The sequence below is a fragment of the Babylonia areolata genome, chromosome 24 (genome assembly GCF_041734735.1).
Source record: "Babylonia areolata isolate BAREFJ2019XMU chromosome 24, ASM4173473v1, whole genome shotgun sequence".
NCBI classification, from domain to species: domain Eukaryota; kingdom Metazoa; phylum Mollusca; class Gastropoda; order Neogastropoda; family Buccinidae; genus Babylonia; species Babylonia areolata.
The window spans coordinates 3,182,672-3,206,229 of record NC_134899.1 but is presented as its reverse complement, the minus strand read 5'-3'; the positions used below and the strand labels follow the sequence as shown (position 1 = coordinate 3,206,229).

The 23,558-nt window shown below is 41.9% G+C and overlaps 1 protein-coding gene across 1 annotated transcript; it reads left to right on the top strand.

The window, feature by feature from the left end:
* Positions 1-4,346: 4,346 nt before the first annotated feature.
* On the top strand, positions 4,347-16,007 carry LOC143298734 (deoxycytidylate deaminase-like). The gene is made up of 5 exons (XM_076611659.1): positions 4,347-4,504; positions 5,406-5,505; positions 6,076-6,211; positions 11,198-11,411; positions 12,500-16,007. The coding sequence occupies exons 1-5, from the start codon at positions 4,428-4,430 to the stop codon at positions 12,753-12,755; spliced, it is 783 nt and encodes a 260-aa protein (XP_076467774.1). The 5' UTR covers positions 4,347-4,427; the 3' UTR covers positions 12,756-16,007.
* Positions 16,008-23,558: the final 7,551 nt, after the last annotated feature.

Below are 23,558 nucleotides of genomic sequence, written 5' to 3'. Positions count from 1 at the left end.
TATTTTAATGACCATGGAGGGAAGGGGGCAGGGAGGATGACTCGGGGCGGGTGGAGGGGGAGACGGAATCAGTTGGTCCTTTGGGAGTGAAACCCGTAAGAAAAAAAAAGAAAAAAGAAAAAGAAGTATCTATTACTGTCGTGGGATTTCCATACGATCTCTCCTCTTTCCTGGCAACCCCACAAAATGGCAGAGTATTAATCCTGTTACCGCGCAATGGAGAAAACAGATATAGAACAAGCTTTCAAGCTGATAACTTGCTGACGGGAAAACGTGTAACCGACACTTTGCAACACGTGTGGCGATGTTGTAGTGCAGTTTTTGTCGCGGCACGCCAGCTACTTTTATCACCAGCAGCAGCTGTCTCAGGCTGCCATGGCTGAAGAAGGTTTGTCTGTTTGAAATCAACTTGGGTGGACACTGGCCTGCTTTTCTCGCACGCATTCAGCCCGGAAGAAGAAAGTGCATTCACACATAACATTACACATATGTCACTAAACGTCACTTTGACCCTAGCGGGCAGCCTAGCACATTACCATTAGGCTACATTGTACTTTGAACAAGGCGTCATTTGTCACTGTTGGGTAATGCACCCAGTGTACTTTGAACAAGGCGTCATTTGTTACTGTTGGGCAATACACTGTACTTTGAACAAGGCGTCATTTGTCACTGTTGGGTAATGCACCCAGTGTACTTTGAACAAGGCGTCATTTGTTACTGTTGGGCAATACACTGTACTTTGAACAAGGCGTCATTTGTTACTGTTGGGCAATACACTGTACTTTGAACAAGGCGTCATTTGTTACTGTTGGGCAATACACTGTACTTTGAACAAGGCGTCATTTGTTACTGTTGGGCAATACACTGTACTTTGAACAAGGTGTCATTTGTTACTGTTGGGTAATGCACCCAGTGTACTTTGAACAAGGCGTCATTTGTTACTGTTGGGCAATACACTGTACTTTGAACAAGGCGTCATTTGTCACTGTTGGGCAATACACTGTACTTTGAACAAGGCGTCATTTGTTACTGTTGGGCAATACACTGTACTTTGAACAAGGCGTCATTTGTTACTGTTGGGCAATACACTGTACTTTGAACAAGGCGTCATTTGTTACTGTTGGGTAATACACTGTACTTTGAACAAGGCGTCATTTAATAAAGCTCCATGTCATTGCACACTTTATAAGTGATTTTTTTTTCTTCTTTTTTTCTTTGTGCTTTTCTTCTTTTTTTTTTTTCTTTTTTCTTTTTTTTTCCAAAATCATACTCCGTTATCTCCAATACTCAAAAGGGCGAATTTCTTTGTTGCGGTGTTTCCATATTCATATAACTCACTGGCATGTATCCACTGTGTCTGCACGGATATTTGTGAAATGAGACATTTTAAAAGATAAAGAAAAGGGGGTGGTGATTTGAATAATTGGGCTTTTTTTCTTTTTTTCTTTTTTTTCATAGTTCATTTAATTTGGTTGGCTTCATTTTGGATTCTTGTGTTTGGATGCTTTGGTTCAGGGGTCAGGGTTGGTTGGTGATGTTTGGTTTTATTTATTTGTTTATTCGAATCATGATGCATTTCCATTGTTTGGGTTTGGGTTTGCCTCTTTTCACTTTTCTCCCCACAACTATATTTTGCTTTTCCCTTGCTGCTGTTGTTGTTGTTGGTGGTGGTGGTGGTAGTGGTAGTTCAGTGTAGTGGTAGGTTTTTACAGACAGTTTGTTTATTATTGTTTTTTTATCATGTGCATTGATATGAAATTCACAGGCGAAGGTTTGGGTTTTCTGTTGTAGTTTTCTATGACAGTTTTGGGTCGTATGGCGATCCCATTAAGTGTATACAAAAGTAAATTACAGGCCCTAAATATATGCCGAAGCAGAAATTTACTCAGTGATGAAGGTAGGGGTTTCAAGTGTTTGTCATGACTTCACGGTGATCCCACTTAATTTATGCGAATGCACAAGTGATACTCTACAGAACTGGGTATCACTATTTCATGGTTTCATGGCCTGATTAGGAGGCCGCTGTACGTGCATGGTAGAATCAGTCAGCCGTTGGCTTCTGATCCAGTGTGTTGACCAGTGATCAGGGTTCGAGGTCCCGTTTCGGCATGGTGCTGTGACCTCGGGAAGGGCCGCTTGTCCACTTTTCCTCTTCCCTGCACCCTGGTGTGAATCGGGTACCTGACCGGGTGAGGAGGGTGAAAACGCCGGAAGGAGAGACTTGTGCCCCGTCTTCCTGGGCAGAGCCCTTGACACGGTGGATATGAAATCACTGCCTCCCAATGACCGTGAGAGGTCATACGGGACCATGAACCGTTTAGTAAGTTGTTTTTTTTTTTAAAACTTGATTAACACTGATTGGTCAAATGTGGACAACGCTGCTGTTTGTCTTTTGCAGATTTTTGATTTGAATAAACAATCTACTGACACCATCCAGTTTTGTCTGTCGTGCTCGTTATTTCTCTCTCTCTCTCTCTCTCTCTGTTGTCACACACACACACACACACACACACACACACACACACACACACACACACACACACTCTCTCTCTCTCTCTCTCTCTCTCTCTCTCTCTCTCTCTCTCTCTCTCTCTCTCTGTTGTCACACACACACACACTCCCTCTCTCTCTCTGTTGTCACACACACACACACACGCACACACACACACACACACACACACACACACACACACACCCACCCTCTCTCTCGTCTCTCTCTCTCTGTTGTCACACACACACACACACACACACTTCCTCCCTCTCTCTCTCTCTCTCTGTTGTCACACAGACACACACACACACACACACACACACACACACACACACTCCCTCCCTCTCTCTCACTCTGTTGTCACACACACACACACACACTCTCTCCCCCCTCTCTCTCTCTCTCTGTTGTCACACACACACACACACACACACACACACACACACACACACACACACACACACACACCCTCCCTCCTTCTCTCTCTGTCAGTGTGTGTGTGTTTGTGTGTGTGTGTGTGACCGTTTGTTTATTTTTTTGTCAGTTTTGTTTTTAACCCGTGCTGTTGTAGGCAGCCATACCCCGTTTTCGGAGGTGTGCATGCTGGGTATATTCTTGTTTCCGTATGACATATCAGTGTTACAACCATAAATTGCCTCTGATATTATGATGAATCTTACAAGGAAAATTTTTCACGTCTGTGCCACCAAAGAAGGTCAATGTGACATTTATTGACCTACCAGGACAAACGTTTAGGCATTCTGTATATATATATATATATATATATATATATATATAATTATATGTGTGTGTGTGTGTGTGTGTGTGTGTGTGTGTGTGTGTGTGTGTGTGTGTGTGTGTGATAGCGACTCTGATTGACGCTCAAATCCTGGGGGGAGGGGTCGGGGAGGGGGGGGGGGAATGTGGAGGTTCGTGAACACTGAACAACAACAAAAAGCGATGGCAAATAATGGGAAGTGGTGACAGCCGGCGGAGTACGTCATGCAACGTGGGTCGTTCTCCAGTCAGACACACAGCGATCTGGTCAGTGAGCCTTCAGGTCTCAGTGGTGATTGTTCCTTGTTCTCTTTCATATCCAACACCTGAGAAAACGCCCTGGACTCTTATAGTGGAGTTCACTATAAAAAAAAATCTTTAAAAAGACTCAGTCTGAAAAAAAGAAGAAAAAACAGCACGTAAAAACACATTAGGCTATTTCCAATGTTAGCCCGGCTGTGGCCAAAGTCATACACTCCCTGCTAGTTTAGTTTTTGTATCTGTATATTTGTGTGTGCCGTGCGTGGCGCTGTGTACACACATCTTCAGTGTTGAAATGTTACACGCGTCCGGCCACACAAATCAAGTTCATTCATCAGTAAGAGGTAGTAAGTTCATTAACATGATCAGTCACTGAGTCAGTCATAGTGCCTCATCTCTGAAAAGGTGGGCCAAATAAATTACAGCACTGAACTATAAAAGAAGACGAAGAAGAAGAAGACAGTGGTGTCGCATGTACGAACCACTCCGCACGCTTTGACACGTCTTTGAAGCTGTAACTGAACTGAAATGCGAACAGCACTTTGAACGTGTTTTCTGAAATACAGCACCCTGTCAGTTTATTCCCAACTTTCACAAACAACGTTTCCTATGAAACATCTTGGGATGATTTGCTCACAGTGCAAAAATAGATAATGGTGATTATTAATAATACCATAACCAAATGTTTCGGTTTTGAAATTTCCTAAGCGCCGGCTTTGCTCAACAAATAATACTCATCCAAGTTTTCATATTCAATCGACAGGTCAAAAAGAGTTATCTATCCTGTTTGGTTTCCCGCCATTATTTACATGCCAACTGAAAAACAGAGAAAGGCCACATTACACCGAGAAAGAAACCATACAAAGTCTGGAAGAAGAACATTTTGATTCCGTTGATAATGGAGAAGACCGAAGCAACGATTGTTATAAACGACATTAAAAACAATAGTAACGGACATGAACTGATCGGGAAAAGGTAAGTTTTCCATGTTTGTGAATCGCAACGATGAATTTTTTCTTGTCAATTTGGTGCATAGTTACGTCCCTTGTCGTTGGATCGTCATCATCATCATGATAAAAAGAATTAAAAACAAAAATGCCAAGAACATGGACATATGTTACAACTGGGGAAATCAAACAAACCCTACACTAACTGACGTTTGTTCTCAGCTTCATCGTCACTTAAATCATAGGCAATATTGTAATGTCGCAGTTTAGCATGCGATATCCACATTTCTTCCCCTCCACTGCTCTGTGCGACTGACGAATGAACGTCCACGCCTTGTTGTGAATACTACTCATTCCGTCTCGAGGGGGGAAAATGAGGATATTGCCGAATTGGACAGGTCGGCGCTAGGTATCGATCCTCGATCGATGCGCAGCGAGCAGCTCGACATCGGTCCCGAATGAATACCGGATGTAAGTTGTAACGTTCAATTCTTGTTCATAGTCTAATTAGTCTATAAGCTTTGCACTTGCATACTTCAGCATTGGATAGTATGGTACATTGTGTGCTTTCTGAACGTATACATTTTAACTTCAAGTTGTTGTGATTGATTCATGAACAGCGTGCAAGTTGTTGTTTTCTTATGGCTACTTTGTCATTCTCGTTGATCGTCACTTTATTATTTATTACAGCAAATGTGAGCAAACTAAAGCTGATACAGTCATTGGTGTTAGTGTATCTGATAATGCACAGGACAAGAAAGAAGGTGGCAGAATGGTAAAGAAGCATATCAACCAATGCAGACAGACTATGCTCATCTGCCAGTGCAGACAACAATATTATTATTATTGATATTTTTAATAGTATTATTTTCAGTAGTAGTATTATTGTTATTACATCCTCCTTGAAACAGAAACTGTTGTGTGTGCAGACAGGAGAGTGAGAAGCGAAAGGACTACTTGTCATGGGACGAATATTTCATGGCTGTGGCCTTCCTGTCAGCCCAGCGCAGCAAGGACCCCAGAACTCAGGTCAGGGTGGTGGTGGACTCAGGGTCTGTACAGGTCATGAAATCCCCATAGTTGTGCTGGGGGCTCTTCAGTACTAATAGCATCCCTGCCTTCTGGAAATATTGTGCTGAAAATTTCGTCTTTTCTATGATTGGCTTTTCTCTTTATTACTGCCTTTTTGTCTTCCTTGACTGTTGTCTCCTTATTCTGTCTTCCCAGTTCATTCCCCTTTTTCCGAGCAAGCCTTGACACTTTTTTCTGTATATAGATTAATGAATATGCTCACACGTGTAGCAAAAGATGTAGTTCAAATATGCATCAGGGGAAGTCTCCCCCCCCCCCCCACAACCTGTGAAGTGAGAAAAGTGCCCTGTTTTTTAATGCTGTATACTGTTGACATTGTGTAATGAATCTTCTTTTTTCAATTGTTCATTTGCATTATCTAGTTGCCCTGCCTTTTGAAATTCACCAGGAAATGTGGAATGTTATTTTGAATATTTTATTTGTTTCTTGTTATAAATGCTGCTGTTTGAATGCAGTTTGATACTGATGTTGGTAGAATTATCAGCTTATCACTGAAATCGGTTTCAGGTTGGCGCTTGCATTGTGAATGGAGAAAATAAGATCGTTGGCATCGGATACAATGGCATGCCGATTGGATGCAGTGATGATGTCATGCCGTGGGGAAGAGACTCGGAGAACATTCTGGAGAGAAAGTATTTCTATGGTTGGTACAGCTCTCTGTTGCCATGTCCGCATATGTACTTTGTTTTTGTTTTTTGTTTTTTTCCTGATTAGTAGAGCCAGTTACCATCAGCCTGACATAGCAACACACTTCGGTCAGACACAGCCAATTCCTGTCAGCTACGGCATCCCCAGACAGAAGCTTAGGACTTTCAATCTGAGGTCCCAGGTTCAAATCCCAGTAAGGGCGCTTGGTGGGTAAAGGGTGGAGATTTTTCAACACACGTGCAGACCTGCTTGTGCCTGAACCCCCTTCATAAGTATATGCATGCAGAACATCAAACATACGTGTTAAAAATCCCATAATCTGTGTCAGGGTTTGGTGGGTTATGGAAACAACTTGGACATACCCGGCATGCACCACCACCGCCCCCACCCTGCCTACATGGTGGGGGTAAAAACTGTCATACATGTAAAAGCCCACTCATGTTTATGAGTAAGCATGGGAGTCGCAGCCCATGAATGAGGAAGAAGCTCAAGTAGAAAGGGAAGTAAGTTTGTGTAGGTTTATGATTGAAGAATACTCGTGAGGTTAGTTTCCTTTAATTGGGAGATTGCTTACAACAACAAAAAAAATCATGGGATGCAAGTCATTCTTGCTTCTTCTGAGAAGTACTGTTGATGTCTGCTTTCAGAAAATAAATCATTAATTATAATGTATTATTCTCTGTCATAACAGATTTCCCTGTGTGAAATTTGTGCTGCTCTCCCCAGGGAGAGCACATTACAACAGTGCAGTGCCATACTTTTCTTTAACTTGTTGAGTGCCTGTAACTATAAGACGTCAGCTGACGTCCTGCAAAAAGTGTTGCCATAGTGCCTATAAAACAGCTGATGTCCTGCTAAAAATGTTGCCATAGTGCCGATCAGATGTCAGCTGACCACCTGCAAAAAGTGTTGCCATAGTGCCTATAAAACATCAACTGACGTCCTGCAAAAAGTGTTGCCATAGTGCCTATAAAACATCAGCTGACGTCCTGCAAAAAGTGTTGCCATAGTGCCTATAAAACATCATCTGACGTCCTGCAAAAAGTGTTGTCATAGTGCCTATAAAACATCAACTGACATCCTGCAAAAAGTGTTGCCATAGTGCCTATAAAACATCAGCTGATGTCCTGCAAAAAGTGTTGCCATAGTGCCTATAAAACATCAGCTGATGTCCTGCAAAAAGTGTTGCCATAGTGCCTATAAAACATCAGCTGATGTCCTGCAAAAAGTGTTGCCATAGTGCCTATAAAACATCAGCTGACGTCCTGCAAAAAGTGTTGCCATAGTGCCGATCAGACGTCAGCTGACGACCTGCAAAAAGTGTTTTCATAGTGCATATAAGACGTCCACTGGTGTTCTGCATATGTTCCAATTTTTCTTCATTGAAGTTTAGTTCAGTGAATGTAAGCATACTCAGAATGGTTAGTTTTATGTGTCTGGATTATAAATATAGTATTTAAATGAGCATATGTCAGGTACAGCAGTGAAGACACTGAAAGCAGGGAAGTCAGCTGGCGTCGACAACATTCCCGCCGAACTGATTCAAGCTGGAGGCGAAGCGGTGATTGATGCCCTCACCACCATCTGTAATAAGATCCTGCAGACGGGAGAGTGGCCAACCACCTGGACACAATCATTGGTCATCACAATCCCCAAGAAGGGCAATCTACAACAGTGCAAAAACTACCGCACTATCAGCCTAATCAGCCACCCCAGCAAGGTCATGCTAAAGGTCCTTCTCAACCGACTGAAGCCGCAAGCAGAAATGATCATCGCAGAAGAGCAGGCCGGCTTCAGAGCAGGGAGAAGCACAACAGAACAAATCTTCAACCTGCGCTTGCTGTGCGAGAAATATCTCCAGCACCAAAGAGACCTCTACCACGTCTTCATTGACTTCAAGAAGGCGTTCGACAGGGTATGGCACGCTGCCTTATGGGTCAACAAATTCAACATCAGTGAAGACATCATCCAAGCCATACAGAACCTATATGAAAGAGCAACCAGTGCAGTCCTCTTCAATGGTAGCACGGGTAACTGGTTTAGAACCACGGTCGGAGTCAGACAGGGCTGTCTACTCTCTCCCACTCTCTTCAACCTCTTTCTTGAAAGGATCATGACTGACGCCCTGGAAGATCATGTGGGAACTGTCAGCATTGGAGGCAGAGTCATCACCAACCTGCGCTTTGCCGATGACATTGATGGCCTGGCAGGAGAAGAGAAAGAACTCGAAGAACTCGTGCACAAACTTGACAAGACATCATCAGCCTACGGCATGGAGATCAGTGCCGAGAAGACCAAGGTTATGACCAACAACAGCCAAGGCGTAACGTCCAACTTGCACGTAAACGGTGAAAAACTGGAAGAAGTCTCCTCCTTCAAATACTTGGGTGCCATTGTGTCAGACGAGGGTTCGAAACCAGAGGTCCTGTCCAGAATCGCGCAGACTACTGCCGCACTGAGTCGATTGAAGACTATATGGAAGGACAAAAAGATCTCCCTCTCGTCCAAAATCAGACTAATGCGCTCCCTCATCTTCTCAATATTTCTATACGCTTGCGAATCCTGGACCCTCACTGCAGAACTCCAGAGAAGAATGCAGGCCCTGGAAATGAGATGCTTCCGCAAGATCCTGAACATTACATACAAAGACCACATCACAAATGAGGAAGTGAAAAGAAGAGTCCAAAACGCCATTGGCCCATTCAAAGACCTGCTAACCACAGTGAAGGAACGCAAGCTCCGCTGGTATGGACATGTCACACGATCAGACGGCCTAGCCAAGACCATCCTGCAGGGTACCGTACAAGGAAGGAGGAAGAGAGGCAGACAGAGAAAGCGGTGGGAGGACAACATCAAAGAGTGGACGGGCCTGCCATTTGCCACAACTCAAAGGGCCGCTGAGGACCGAGGCAGGTGGCGCGAGCTGACCAGGCAGTCATCCATGGTGCCCCAACGACCCACCCACGGGTCAAGGGATAGATGAGATGAGATGAGAGATGTCAGGTACAAGAACCCTTCCTTCTTGAAAATGATTTGTACTGGACCACATGGAAGGAGTGTGGAAAGGGGGTTGCATCATTAGAGTCATATGCAAAAAAAAAAAAGTGTTGAAAAGTTTGTCTGGTAATGAAAGTGGTCGTAGCCTGTGGATGTACACAAGTTTGCAAGCTGTGCTTATGGACAGCTACAGTGGTGAAGGATCTCTCTTGTCTGGTGACTGGTTTAAACATGAAAGTGAATAACGGCAGTGATGAAACTGACAGCCCATTTGATGCTAATTCAGTCCGTCTATCCAATCAGACTATGACTGACAGAATATGTGCAGCTAGCATTGGAAGAGGGAGAGGAGTGATGTAAGATAATAGGTTGAATGCCAGCCAGAGGGTGCAGAAGCAGGTGTAGCAGTTGACGTCAGTAAGCTGTTATATCAATGCATACTGCCGCAAATAGACAACTGCCAATGCTCCACGATTTTCATGAAATGTTGAAAGTGCACTGGACATGCTTATAGTTTTAATGCTTTTTGTCACTTGATGAGTAATCAGATGGTTGATTTTAAGAGGAGGCAAGCTGGATGTACAGCAGACACTTTAGTCGGCCCAGATGCAATTTGGAGGAAGTGGGTATCATAAAGAACTTCACCCTTTAACTTCGGAAAGCTCATAGCTGTCAAAAAGCTTTCCTGCTCATTTTCTGAGAACGTAAATGACTTTTTATATTGACTGTATCAAGGTTGGGACAGTTATTCACATACATGTCTACACATGTTGTGATTTGTTTTGGATTTTTTATAAACTTACAGCCTATTTTAATTCCTTCTACAGGTTTGATCTGATAATAGGCATGCTATTTCCAGCTGTATTTTGTTTGTTTTCCTTATGGATGCCATTTTGTGGAGGTGGAAATTACTTCAAATAGACTTTTTTGTTGCACAGAAATCATCATCTTTAATTCATATGCCTGAACAGTTATCTACATTCAAACTAATTGGGATTGGGGAAAAATGCGCAGATTCAAAATCTAATTTCATTTTCTTTTTCAAAAACGTTTACTTTCTTAATGTATCTCCGATAGTTTTTGTAATCGAATTTTTAAAAAAATGATTACCCCCGAATCCTCAAAATTCTTTGGCAAGGGGAGAGCACATTTTTACAAAACTCTCCGGCACTGAACTGGTTAAATTTCTGCTTTCAAGTGTATTTGTTTTCCTATGAAAGTGGATTCTCTTACTGAATTTTGCCACGTAAATCCTTTTTGCGTTTAGTGCATGCTACATATGGGATCTCAGTTGTGTCATTCAAGTAACTAATGTTCCAGACCACCACCCAAGGTCTAGTGGAGGTAGGGAAATAACAGAGAGTGTGGGATTCGATCCGGTGTACTCAGATTCTCTCATTTCCTGGGCAGATGTGTTACCATTAATTCACCACTCCATTAGCATGGAAGTTAAGCCGTCGATACACATCATTATTTTTCTTTCCCAGTGTGACATGTGTTACCGTTAAGTAACATCTCCACTAGCTTGGAAGTTAAGCCGTCGATACACATCATTATTTTTCTTTCCCAGTGTGACATGTGTTACTGTTAAGTAACATCTCCATTAGCATGGAAGTTAAGCCGTCGATACACATCATTATTTTTCTTTCCCAGTGTGACATGTGTTACTGTTAAGTAACATCTCCACTAGCATGGAAGTTAAGCCGTCAATACACATCATTATTTTTCTTTCCCAGTGTGACATGTGTTACCGTGAAGTAACATCTCCACTAGCATGGAAGTTAAGCCATCAATAAACATTATTTTTCTTTCCCAGTGTGACATGTGTTACCGTTAAGTAACATCTCCACTAGCTTGGAAGTAAAGCCATCAATAAACATCATTATTTTTCTTTTCCAGTGTGCCATGTGTTACCATTAAGTAACATCTCCACTAGCTTGGAAGTTAAGCCGTCGATAAACTTCATCATTTTTCTTTTTTCCAGTGTGCCATGCTGAAATGAACGCCATCCTCAACAAGAACTTGGTGGACGTAAAAAACTGTCGCATTTACGTCGCTCTCTTTCCCTGCAACGAATGCGCCAAACTGATCGTTCAGTCTGGCATCAGGGAGGTGATATACTGCTCTGACAAGTACGCCATGAAACCTGCTTTCCAGGCTTCCCGTATTCTGCTGAACCAGGCTGGAATCAAGCTGAGGTGAGGACTTGTGTGGCTGCTGCGAGAGATGCCTTTGTTCTGCAGTGCTGGTAGTGGTGACCATGTATTTAATGACAATGTATGAAGCACCTGTCCATGTAAAACATGCTCAGTTGCACTGTACAGTGTAAAAACTTACATTTAAGTGCGTTTAAACACTAAGTTGAAAAACTTGTATGCTTAAACGGGTACAGACATAAAAACTTGACATTTAAATGTGTTTAACTTTTTGAAGTTAAAATGTATTTAACTCTTTCATCTCCATAGGCAACTTTAGTTGACAAGACAGTGCACCGTCATAGGCGACTAGTCGACATTGAAGGGTCACATGAAAAATACCATTTTTCACACTGTAACAAAGCTTGACAGCTGCAGCCAGTTTCCCCGCCAATAGAACAATGACTAACCTTTGCCCCCTGACCCAGTTTGAAGTGAACAAGTTCTTTTTCTTTTTTGGACATGAAACGAAGCCTTGACTGAGAGCATCATATCTAAAATATTTGGCACTGGGAGGCCTTTTCCACAAAGAAACTTGGTTGTGAAAGAGTTAAAGTAAAGCATCTCATTAACTCATTGAGCCCTGCACCTGAGCATTGCTCTTTCGTTAATGTTCGCCTCATTAAAACGGTTTTCACATTCATACATATACATAAACTGCAAAGAAAGTGAAACTAACTTCTACAGTATTTCTGCATGTGTCCACATGTAATGTGGAAGAAAAACAGATATTTTGTACATTTTTCCTCATCAGTCTGGCATTGAAGCCTGCCAAGGCTGTAAAAACTCCCTAGGGTTGAAGGGGTTAAAATAAATCCTGCTAGAGACGTTTTGTGGATTGTTGGCTCAGGTGTGTAAACAAAGAGAGCCTAGGTGATAAGTATCCAATGTTTATGTGTGTGTCTGTTGGGGAGGAGGGGGGAGTTCACCACGGACACACCAGACGGTAAGATCCTGGGTAATAACACAGACGCTGGTTGGGGAGAAAGGGCTGGGAAGGGGTGGGCAACAGGAGAAAGAAACAGGGAGAACAGCGTTCTCACTTGTGCTTTTTTCCTTTGATTTTTTTTGTTGTTTTTTTCCCTCCCCAGGAAATTTGAGTCGCAGAAGCAGCAGGTGACGATTGACTTCCGCTCCCTGGAGGAGCAGGCGGACGACAACCGGGAGGAGGAAACGAAGCGACACTCCGAGGTCCAGGGTCTGGCACCGCATCAGAGGCCGCATCCCCCTCCCCTCACCCCCCACACCCAGCTCCAGCAGTCTGCCGCAGACACGGCTGATCAGATGCAGGGGTTGTGTTTGTCAGCAGGAGGGCCAGACAGTGGGGGTTTGGCCAAGTTGAACTGATCATGCAAACTCAGTATTGATGTGGATTCTGTAAACAGTTGGGTCGTGTTTAGCTTTGTTCCTGCTTGGATTGATCAGTTGTGTTAGTTCATGATTAAGTAAGTTTGTTGTTGTTTTACTTCTGTGCTCTTTTATTGTAGTCGGGTGGTACATGATGAATGGCCAGGTTTTACTTGAGTACATCGCTCTTTGAACTGTCACTGAAGACTGGATGGCAAGTGTGTGTGGATAGTTTGAAAATTCAGGTTTTGATAGGTGGGTGTGGCAGTAAGGTCTGGCTGTTAGTGTGTGAGTGTTCTGTTTGTATGGATACATGGAATTCCACATCTTGATCTTGTTCTAAATTTCCCTTCACTTATTTGAAGAGCTTTGTTTGATCAGCAAAGTCATGTTTGCTTTCTTTGTTTTGTTGTTGAGCAAATTCAGTTTTTGTTGAGTTGTAGTTCGGAGCCAGGGCATGCCATTTCTTATGCAGGGCTATGATAAAAGAAAAAGAAAATTGATGACAAACTATCCTGCATGCATGATCAAAGTTTTCACTGAGTATTGGTGTCAAAATAAGGGTGTTATGAACTTGAAATAAAGTTGTTGGACAATTTAGTGACATGAAGAGCTGTTGTTTGTCATCTTGCCATGAGTTTTAGTTTGAAGCATTTGGCAAGTGACTGCTGCTTGTGTTATGACATTTGACATTGTTGCTAATAGTCCAGCAGGGAGGGGATTCTGGTTGCTGTGTTCAGATGTTCACCAGTCTTTGTCAAATGATGTCTTTTTCCGTCATCTCAGTCTGCTTTGAAATCTTTTAAAGGAACAAAAATGAGGTACTATACTCAAGGGAGCCTTCTAGCCATAGCCATTTTGATTTCTCCACTTGGGTGAAGTGTTTTGCACAGGACAGGAATCAGACACCCTGCTGGAGTCTGCACCAGAATGTCATGGTATGGTATGTTAAATTTTAAGTGTTTTTTTTTCTGATCACAATGGCCTTGTGTTGGAGGGTATCGAACACCTGTGGGTGTTGTCACTCTGGGGAATACCTGATGTACCGGTGAACTTTCTCACGTGATGCGTTGGTGTGCTGGTGAGAAAAGCAGTGAAATTATCCTGTCTTCAAAGTGTTATTGAGGACTTGACAGCTTGTATATATTCCATGTCCATGTTTTCAGTTATGTTTTGCATGCTGTAGAGAAAGTTTGGGTGAATATGTGTGTCCTGATCTGTCAAGGGAGTTTCTGGTGGTGGTGGTTGTCTTTTGTTCTCCAACTGTATCTTAACCAATCTGCTGGTTTGGCCATTGTAATCAGTTGGGAGCTTGACGCCAGATGTGTTTCTTATTTTGTATTACATGAAATAGTCACATTTTCATTTAACACCTCATGGTTGTCTCAAATAAATGTCTTGTTTTATTATTGTTGATATTTCTATTTCACCTAAAGACCTATCTTCAGTCAGAGAGCAAACTCAAAGCGCTTTCCAGAGTCATTTGCACAATGGCCAGCCTATTTGGGTAGAGCCGACTGACAGCTGCCATTATGCTCATCATTCGTTTCCTGTGTCATTCAGTCAGGTTTCAATCACACTCACATATGAGTATATCAGATTAGAGTAGATTTTCGTGCAGAATATTGCCAGGGACAACCCATTTCTTGCCATGGGTTCTTTAACATGTGTTCAGTGCATGCTGCACACAGGACCTCAGTTTATCTGAATGACAAGCATCCAGACTACAACTTAGTGTCTTGTGGAGGGGGAGGAAACTCTGGTGAGAGTGGGATTTGATCTTGTGGGGTCAGATTCTCTGGCTTCCTAGGTGGGTGTGTTAGTAGCCCATGTCTCCGTCGTCTGTATCTCCCCCATGGGGACGCAGGGTGCTCTTTCAGTAGTATTCTGTGTACATGTGGAGTGTTGGCCTGGAGATAACACATCCACCAAGGAAGCAAGAGAATCTGAGTGCACTGGTTCGAATCCCACAGTTGCCAGTATTTTCTCCACCTGTACAAGACCTTGAGTAGTGGTCTGGATGCTTGTCATAAATCAAGGTCCCGTGTGCAGCATGCACCTAGCGCACGTATAAGAGAACCCATGGCAACAAAAAGGTTTTCCCTGGCAAAATTCTGTAGAAAAAATCATCTTCGATATGAAAACAAATTCTGTAGAAAAAAAATCATCTTTAATATGAAAACAAATTCTGTAGAAAAAAAAAATCAATATGAAAACAAATAAAATTGCAGGCAGAGAAAAGAGAGAAAAAAAAAAGAAAAAAAGGTGGCACTCTTACTGTAGCGACATGCTCTCCCTGGGGAGATCAGCCCGAATTTCACACAGAGAAATCTCTTGTGACAAAAAGACTAAAACAACACAGTCTAGTATCTCCACATGCTAGAAGTTCTGTGCTAGAAAGTTCCTCTTTCCTGTCATGCTCTTTGTTTCTAGCTGTGTCCTTTTCTTTCTGGAGCCTCTTTCTGCCTTGCTGGTCCATTCACCTTTATATATTTCCCCATAGAAACCTTCAGTGTTTTTGGTCTTTTCTGGACTTACCAGTATCAGCAGCTCAAGGAGGCGTCACTGCGTTCGGTCAAATCCATATGCGCTACACCACATCTGCCAAGCAGATGCCTGACCAGCAGCGTGACCCAACGTGCTTAGTCGGGCCTTGAGAGAGAGAGAGAAAAAAAAAGACTGGACTTAATGACTGGGCATTCTTATTATGTGGTGCTGATTTTTGTGCTTAGGACATTTATGTGAGTTGAATGATGGCATTTTTTGGGTTTTGTATACCTGTTCACACGTGTTCAGCGCTTGACGTTTAGTTCATCCGAGGAGAGAATTTGACCCTGCATTCAACTCAGGAGGGAAAGGCGCCACCTAAAAATAACACGCTACCGCGGGAAGGGTTAGAGCTTTAACTTGGAAGAACTGAGAGCACAAAACGGTATGAGTTCTCTTTCACGCTGCGCCTCCAGCCGTTATCAGCTGTTGGGAGGGAGAAAGACCAGTGTGCTGTTCCGCGCGATGGCAGCGGCCACAGGGAGAAAACAACATCTCTTCGTTAACTTTTGATGACACGTTGCTTGTCAACGCAATCGCTTAATGAATAGTATGGTCTGAAAGAGCACAGTCTTAGCTTTAAAACGATAGGAAACTCAAATGTGAACATCCGATTATTTTTCTCAGGATAACTGTTTGAAAAAAGCAGGTATGCTTACCACCAGTTAACATGCATTTTGACACATTTTTAACACACTGAATCTAATCTCACAAAATTCGCTCAACGCAGACAATACATTCCATGCACAGCATTACACATCAGCATGCCTCTCACTAACCTGTGTTGATAGCTGGAAATTCTGAAGGAAACTGTGGCGTGTTAAAGATCACAACTGTTTTGCAGTTGTACAAGTACTCCACAGGCACACTGATTCAGTCATTCACGCACACTGAAGAAAAGAGAGAGAAGGAAACAGAATGAAAGAAAGGAAGGGATGAAGGAGAGAAAGAGAGGGAAGGAAACAGCACGAAAGAAAGACAGAGAAGAAAACAGAATGGAAGAAAGAAATGTGAGAGAACAGAATGTGAAGGAAAACCAAACTCACGGTACTTCTGGTATGAAAAAAAAACCCACACCACTGCCAGTCACAATTGTCAGCACAGTTCTGTCAAGTAAATACTGCTATCTTAAAAAATATTTTCCAGCCAAGGAAAGTACTACCACCAACAAAAAGAGAAGTGTCCGTGTCCGCTCTTTCCAACAGTGCAAACATTAATGCCACAGATATAGGAGTATGCTCACCAGCCCGCTCAAAAGAGGCGCGCAAATTGCCACGCTTTAATAGAAGACAAAGAAGGGTCAGTGATGGGTTAGCAGGCACAGCAGCTGACCTACTTATCAGTGTCTGGCACTATCAGGCCTGTCAGGGGGATCTCGCAGTCGGCTAAGTGTGTGGTTCTGCTTATAGCCTAGACAGCAGTGTGTTACATAAAATGTGTATTTTGGAAAATCGTGTTTGTGTTCAGGTTCAATATTTTTTTTTTAATCCCCTGGCAAAAAATTGATGGGATTGTCAATGTTGGGACTTGTTTGTGGTTAAAATAATGAATATGATTAATAATAATGATGATAATAATAATAACAGATAGTACTTATATGGCATAAACTCCCCATGTAATGGGCTGTATGCACCTTACATGAAACAACACATACACAATAGCGCATAATAACATAGTGCATTTTAACATTGTAAAAAAGCAGTTCTTGCTTGTTCCATTGCCATTTTGAAATAAAAATGTTGACTTTGATTTTAACCTCTGCACATGAAAAGACAACACGTGTACATATACTGAGACAATACTACAAATTATGGGTATGACCACACACACACACACTTAAAGCACTTGTGGCCAGATTTTCTTTTCTCAGAATTGTTTATTTAGTTATATTTTTCAGGTTCTGCAGAATCTATATTTAGTTTTCCAGGCACTGATATTTCAATCTGTTGACTTCCTTGTTTGTTTTTTGTTCAGTTGTTTTATTTCATTTCATGTTAGTGTTTCTACACAAACTTGGGATAGGCTGTCAAGGTCTCATGAGTGTGTTGGGTTTTTGCCAAGTTCAGGCATCTGACTTTCATTTTTTTTTTTTTTTTTTTTAACTCACTCAGTACGGCCAGTCCTCTCTTCTCCTCTACACAGACCCCTCGGATGTCCAGTGGGTGTCTGAATGACCCAACCTTTAGCTTCCGTCGTCAGAATTGTGGTATTATTTGTCAACATTCACCTCTTCAGTATAAGAGCCTCCGCTTGCAATATTTGGATGGTGGTAATTGGGGTGAAACGCTGTTAACGTCGTCTCTTTCGCCGTTTGTATGGAGAGAGTTAATGGATCGGTCAGCGTGTCCTTTCTTCTGTCTGCAAGTGTACTTGTTTTGCTAATTGTTCCTGAAATGCTATTTCTTTGTTTCACTGTGTTGTCACCCCCCCACCCCCACCCCTCTTTCTTACTTTATAAGAATCCCAAGAGGGGGAAAAGAAAAGAAAAAAGAGGAGATATCAGTTTTATGTTATTGGTGGTGGTTTTTGTCTGGGTTTGAGGAGGTTTTTTTGTTGTTGTTGTTGTTTTTTTTAATCTGTTGTGTTTGTTTTTAACTGCTTTGTCATTTCACCTGCTTTGCTGAATAAGCACTTGTAATTACGGTTGTTCTGTTTGCCCTTTGTTTTTCATCAAAATGGCATTGTGTTTGCTTGGAGACAGGGATGGAAAGTGTTTTTTTTTAGCTAGCTGAATCGGTAGCGTAAGCATCACTGACTTGAAGTTGTGCACCTTGTGTAATGGAGAGAGTTACCACTCTTTACTATTTGTTAATCATATCGTCTCCTGGCCTCATTATTTGTTAATTTTTGTTTGGTATAGGTTTATTCTGTTCCACTGCTATATGTCCAACATGATTTTGTGGATGAATGATTGACTCTTTCATGGCAGGGGTGTGCTGGGTATTTTCATGTTTCAGTTAGCTGACATAGATCACAGGCTCTTTTAATGTACCTGTATGCTTGATTTTCTGTGCGCATGAAGGGAGTTCAGGTACAAGCAGCTTTGTATCTACGTTGATATTCGAAAAATATCCACCCTTTACCCACCAGGTTCATTTAAACTGGGGGATCGAGCTCAGGCAACTCGGGTGAGAGCCCGCGACTGTGACATTTGGCTGCTGCTCTTCTCAGGAAGGAGAGGCATGTGTTGAGATTGGCCTGGAGAGACTCGCGCAGAACCAAGGACTTGAATGGTTTCTTGACACCTTGACTTTACTTCTCTTTTTTTTAGGTGTGGCTGAAACTTATTATTGTTCATATTTTTATAGTGCCTTCCCATTGTCAGAGACCAGGCTCTAAACTCTCTCTGCTTCTCTCTCCTTCTCTCTCTCTCCTTCTCTCACTCCCTCCACCCCGCTCTCTCTCTTTCTGCCTCATCACTGCTGTCATGGTTAATGGGTCATACGAAAAACAAAAACAAAAAAATGATGCTATGTTCATGTTTTTATCAGCCAACTAACTTTAAGATTAAGAAAAATTGTGAGTTTTTCTCTCATGTGACAAATTGAAATGAAAAGTAAACTCACTGGCTTGCGGGTTGCTTTTTTGTTTGGTTTTGTTTTTTTAATGCCACTGCCAGCAACAGACAAATAAGCAAATGAATGTTCTCAGTATGTTGATCAGTTTGGGATACTACTACTACTGGTACAACTTCTAATGATGATGATGATACTGCTACATCTCTCTTTCTCTCTCTCTCTGTCTTCTCTATGTCTCTCTTCTCCCCCCCCCCCTCTCTCTCTGTGTCTCTGCCTATGTCTCTCTTCCCTCTCTCTGTCTCTCTCTCTCTCTGTCTCTATGTCTCTCTTCTCTCTCTCTGTCTCTCTCTCTCTGTGTCTATGTCTCTCTTCCCTCTCTGTCTCTCTCTGTCTATGTCTCTCTTCCCTCTCTCTGTCTCTATGTCTCTCTTCCCTCTCTCTGTCTCTATGTCTCTCTTCCCTCTCTCTCTCTCTCTCTCTATGCCTCCCTTCCCTCTCTCTCTCTGTCTCTCTATGTCTCTTTTCTCTCTCTCTGTCTCTCTGTCTCTTCTCTCTCTCTCTCTCTATGCCTCCCTTCCCTCTCTCTCTCTATGTCTCTTTTCTCTCTCTCTCTCTCTCTCTGTCTCTTCTCTCTCTCTCTCTGTGTCTGCCTATATATATATCTCTCTCTCTCTGTGTCTGCCTATCTCTCTCTGTCTCTCTATGTCTCTCTTCCCTCTCTCTCTCTCATTTCATCTTTTCTCTTCTTCTCTTCACTCTCCCCTCCCTGTCTCTTCCTCTCTTCTTACTTTTTTCTTTTCTTTTTTTTTTTTTTTTCTTCGTTTTTTTCTTTCTTAATTTTGAACCTTGGGGCTCGGTGGGAAAAAAAAAAAAGCATTTTTGTTATTGTGCTTAACCCTTTGAGCCCTGACCACCGCTTTACTGGTGGTAGAGAAAAATGACATAATGCCTAGCCACCAGTTGAGCCGTGCGTAAACACTTGTGTCGTGTTCTGCTATTGGTTGACTTATATTGAAGAGCCAATCAGAAAAACTGGTGGCTAGGCATAATGTCATTTTTCTCTACCACCGGTAAAGCAGTGGTCGGGGCTCAAAGGGTTAATACTCTGGGGAAAAGTCATTTTTCCTTTTCTTCTCTCTCTCTCTCTCTCTCTCTCTCTCTCTCTCTCTCTCCCCATCCCTCCCTCACTCCCAGAAACAATTAAACAACACCATTGCCCAACCACCTTCAAAAAACATTGCCTTTCCCACCTTATGCCATAATGTGTAATGTAAATCATTCATTTTATTGATACTGTTTTTCAGATGTGTATGGTTGAATGAGAACCTTCCTCACCCTCTATCCCCCATTCCGGTGTGCAGTGCGATGTGTGTTGTGTGTGTTTCTTTCATTTTGTTCATTTTGTTTACTATGCATTTTGCTAACACCATGCTAGTGCCTGAATGTCGTGTGTGTGTGTGTGCGCGCATGTGTGTGTGGTTGTTTTGTTTTGATTTATGTATATTTTTTCCTCTGTTATGTATCTCTACTAACACCATGCTTTCATTTTATTAAATATTGTGTAGTGTAGACCCTATTCAGGGCGGGGACTGGATGTAAAAAAAGCACACCGATGCTTATCTATTATCCTTGAAATAAAGAATTTGTCTTGTCTTGTCTTGTCTCTCACTCTGCCTTTCCATTGCTATCACTAATCATGGTTGACAGGTCATATTAATTAATAGAAAACAAAAAAACCTTAAAAAATAAAATTAAAAAAACCCCCTGATGTTATGACATGTCAGTAACAGCCAACTAACTATAAAATAAAGAAACTTTGTGGAGTTTTCTGTAAAGTAACAAATATAAATGAAAAGTGATCTTGGTGGCTTGTGTTTGTTTTTTTCTTGAAAATGCCAGTGCCAGCAACAACTGTATAAGCAAGTGAATGTTCTCAGTATGTTGATCAGTTTCAGATACTACTACTACTTCTGCTACTGCTGCAACTTCTACTACAAATGATAATGATACAAAGTTCAGAAAGGGTTGGGGACGCTTCATACAAGACATGATTTCATAAAATGTTAAAAAAAAATCAAGAGATGATTTAAATTGTTTGGGGCGGGCCTCCCATTGAATACTCAAAACTGCTGTTTTAGGTACATGTGCACCCTGAACAGCTTGACAAAATGAATGTGCTGTTACTGAGTTGTTTATAAACAGTAGCTGTGGCTCTTTATTTGTAAGAAGTGGAAGTGCGCATCCAAGAAAGCACCTGTCCCGTTACACTGGCTGCATACATCGTTGTTTGATGAATACTCGCTACACTGGCTGCATACATCGTTGTTTGACGAATACTCATTACACTGGCTGCATACATCCTTGTTTGATGAATACTCATTACACTGGTTGCATACATCGTTGTTTGATGAATACTCATTACACTAGCAGCATCCATCGTTGTTTGATGAATACTCATTACACTGGCTGCATACATCGTTGTTTCATGAATACTCATTACACTAGCAGCATCCATCGTTGTTTGACGAATACTCACTACACCGGCTGCATACATCGTTGTTTGATGAATACTCGCTACACTGGCTGCCTACATCGTTGTTTGATGAATACTCATTACACTGGCTGCATACATCGTTGTTTGATGAATACCCATTACACTGGCTGCATACATCGTTGTTTGATGAATACTCATTACACTGGCTGCATACATCGTTGTTTGATGAATACTCGCTACACTGGCTGCATACATCCTTGTTTGATGAATACTCATTACACTGGCTGCATACATCGTTTGATGAATACTCATTACGCTGGCTGCATACATCGTTGTTTGATGAATACTCATTACACTGGCTGCATACATCGTTGTTTGATGAATACTCATTACACTGGCTGCATACATCGTTGTTTGAGGAATACTCATTACACTGGCTGCATACATCGTTGTTTGAGGAATACTCATTACACTGGCTGCATACATCGTTGTTTGAGGAATACTCACTACACTAGCAGCATACATCGTTGTTTGACGAATACTCACTACACTGGCTGTATACATCGTTGTTAAATGAATACCCATTACACTGGCTGTATACATCGTTGTTTGACAAATATTACACTGGCTGCATACATCGTTGTTTGACAAATACTACACTGGTTGCATACATCGTTGCTTGATGAATACTCGCTACACTGGCTGCATACATCGTTGTTTGATGAATACTCATTACACTGGCTGCATACATCGTTGTTTGACAAATATTACACTGGCTGTATACATCGTTTGACAAATATTACACTGCATACATCGTTGTTTGACAAATACTAAACTGGTTGCATACATCGTTGCTTGATGAATACTCGCTACACTGGCTGCATACATCGTTGTTTGATGAATACTCACTACACTGGCTGCATACATCGTTGTTTGACAAATACTCATTACACTGGCTGCATACATCGTTGTTTGACAAATACTACACTGGCTGCATACATCGTTGTTTGACAAATACTCACTACACTGGCTGCATACATCGTTGTTTGACAAATACTCACTACACTGGCTGCATACATCGTTGTTTGACAAATATTACACTGGCTGTATACATCGTTGTTTGACAAATACGCATTACACTGGCTGCATACATCGTTTGATGAATACTCACTACACTGGCTGCATACATCGTTTGACAAATACTCATTACACTGGCTGCATACATCATTGTTTGACAAATATTACCTGGCTGTATACATCGTTGTTTGACAAATACTCATTACACTGGCTGCATACATCGTTGTTTGACAAATACTACACTGGCTGTATACCTCGTTGTTTGACAAATACTCATTACACTGGCTGTATACATCGTTTGACAAATACTCATTACACTGGCTGCATACATCGTTGTTTGATGAATACTCACTACACTGGCTGCATACATCGTTGTTTGATGAATACTCACTACACTGGCTGCATACATTGTTGTTTGATGAATACTCATTACACTGGCTGTATACATCGTTTGACAAATACTCACTACACTGGCTGCATACATTGTTTGACATACTCATTACACTGGCTGCATACATCGTTTGACAAATACTCACTACACTGGCTGTATATATCGTTTGACAAATACTCATTACACTGGCTGCATACATCGTTTGACAAATACTACCTGCCCGATGATTAGTGATGCTCACTGCACTGGCGAATACTCATTACACGGACTACATACATCATCATTGTTTGACAGATCCAGGCAGCATTTCTCTCCCCCCCCCCCCACCCCTCCCCTCCCCATGTTAATGTTTTACACAAACCTTGGATGTGTTTTCAAGGCCTTGCAGTGTGTTTGGGTCAGGCATCTGCTGTTTGTTTTGGGTTTTTTTCATGTTTTTTTTTTTTTTTTTTATAAGAGTTGTGTAATGTATGTGGATCAGCCTGCATGCTATGAGTCTGGCACTTTGAGACAAAATGAAACACCTTATTGCCCCACCCCCTCCACATACATACACAGACACACACACGTGTGCGTGCACACAGCATGCAGTACAATGTTTGAAGAACCCAGTCTGGAAGGTTTCAGTTTGTTGTTTTTTTTTAATCAAAGTGTAAGAAAAACATTACCAAAATTTCTCCAGAATGTAAATGAAGAAAACAACAAACGACAATAAGAAGAATGAATTGTCTCAAAGATGGACATACACGAAGGAAAAGAAGAAATCAAATCTGAAG

What these genes read in the sequence shown, in the direction of transcription:
- LOC143298734 (XM_076611659.1), top strand. Translation starts at nt 4,428, where the DNA reads ATGGAGAAGACCGAAGCAACGATTGTTATAAACGACATTAAAAACAAT. An exon ending in GCAAGGACCCCAGAACTCAG is followed by an intron (nt 5,506 to 6,075) that starts GTCAGGGTGGTG and finishes AATCGGTTTCAG; the next exon opens with GTTGGCGCTTGCATTGTGAA. An exon ending in GGAGAGAAAGTATTTCTATG is followed by an intron (nt 6,212 to 11,197) that starts GTTGGTACAGCT and finishes TCTTTTTTCCAG; the next exon opens with TGTGCCATGCTGAAATGAAC.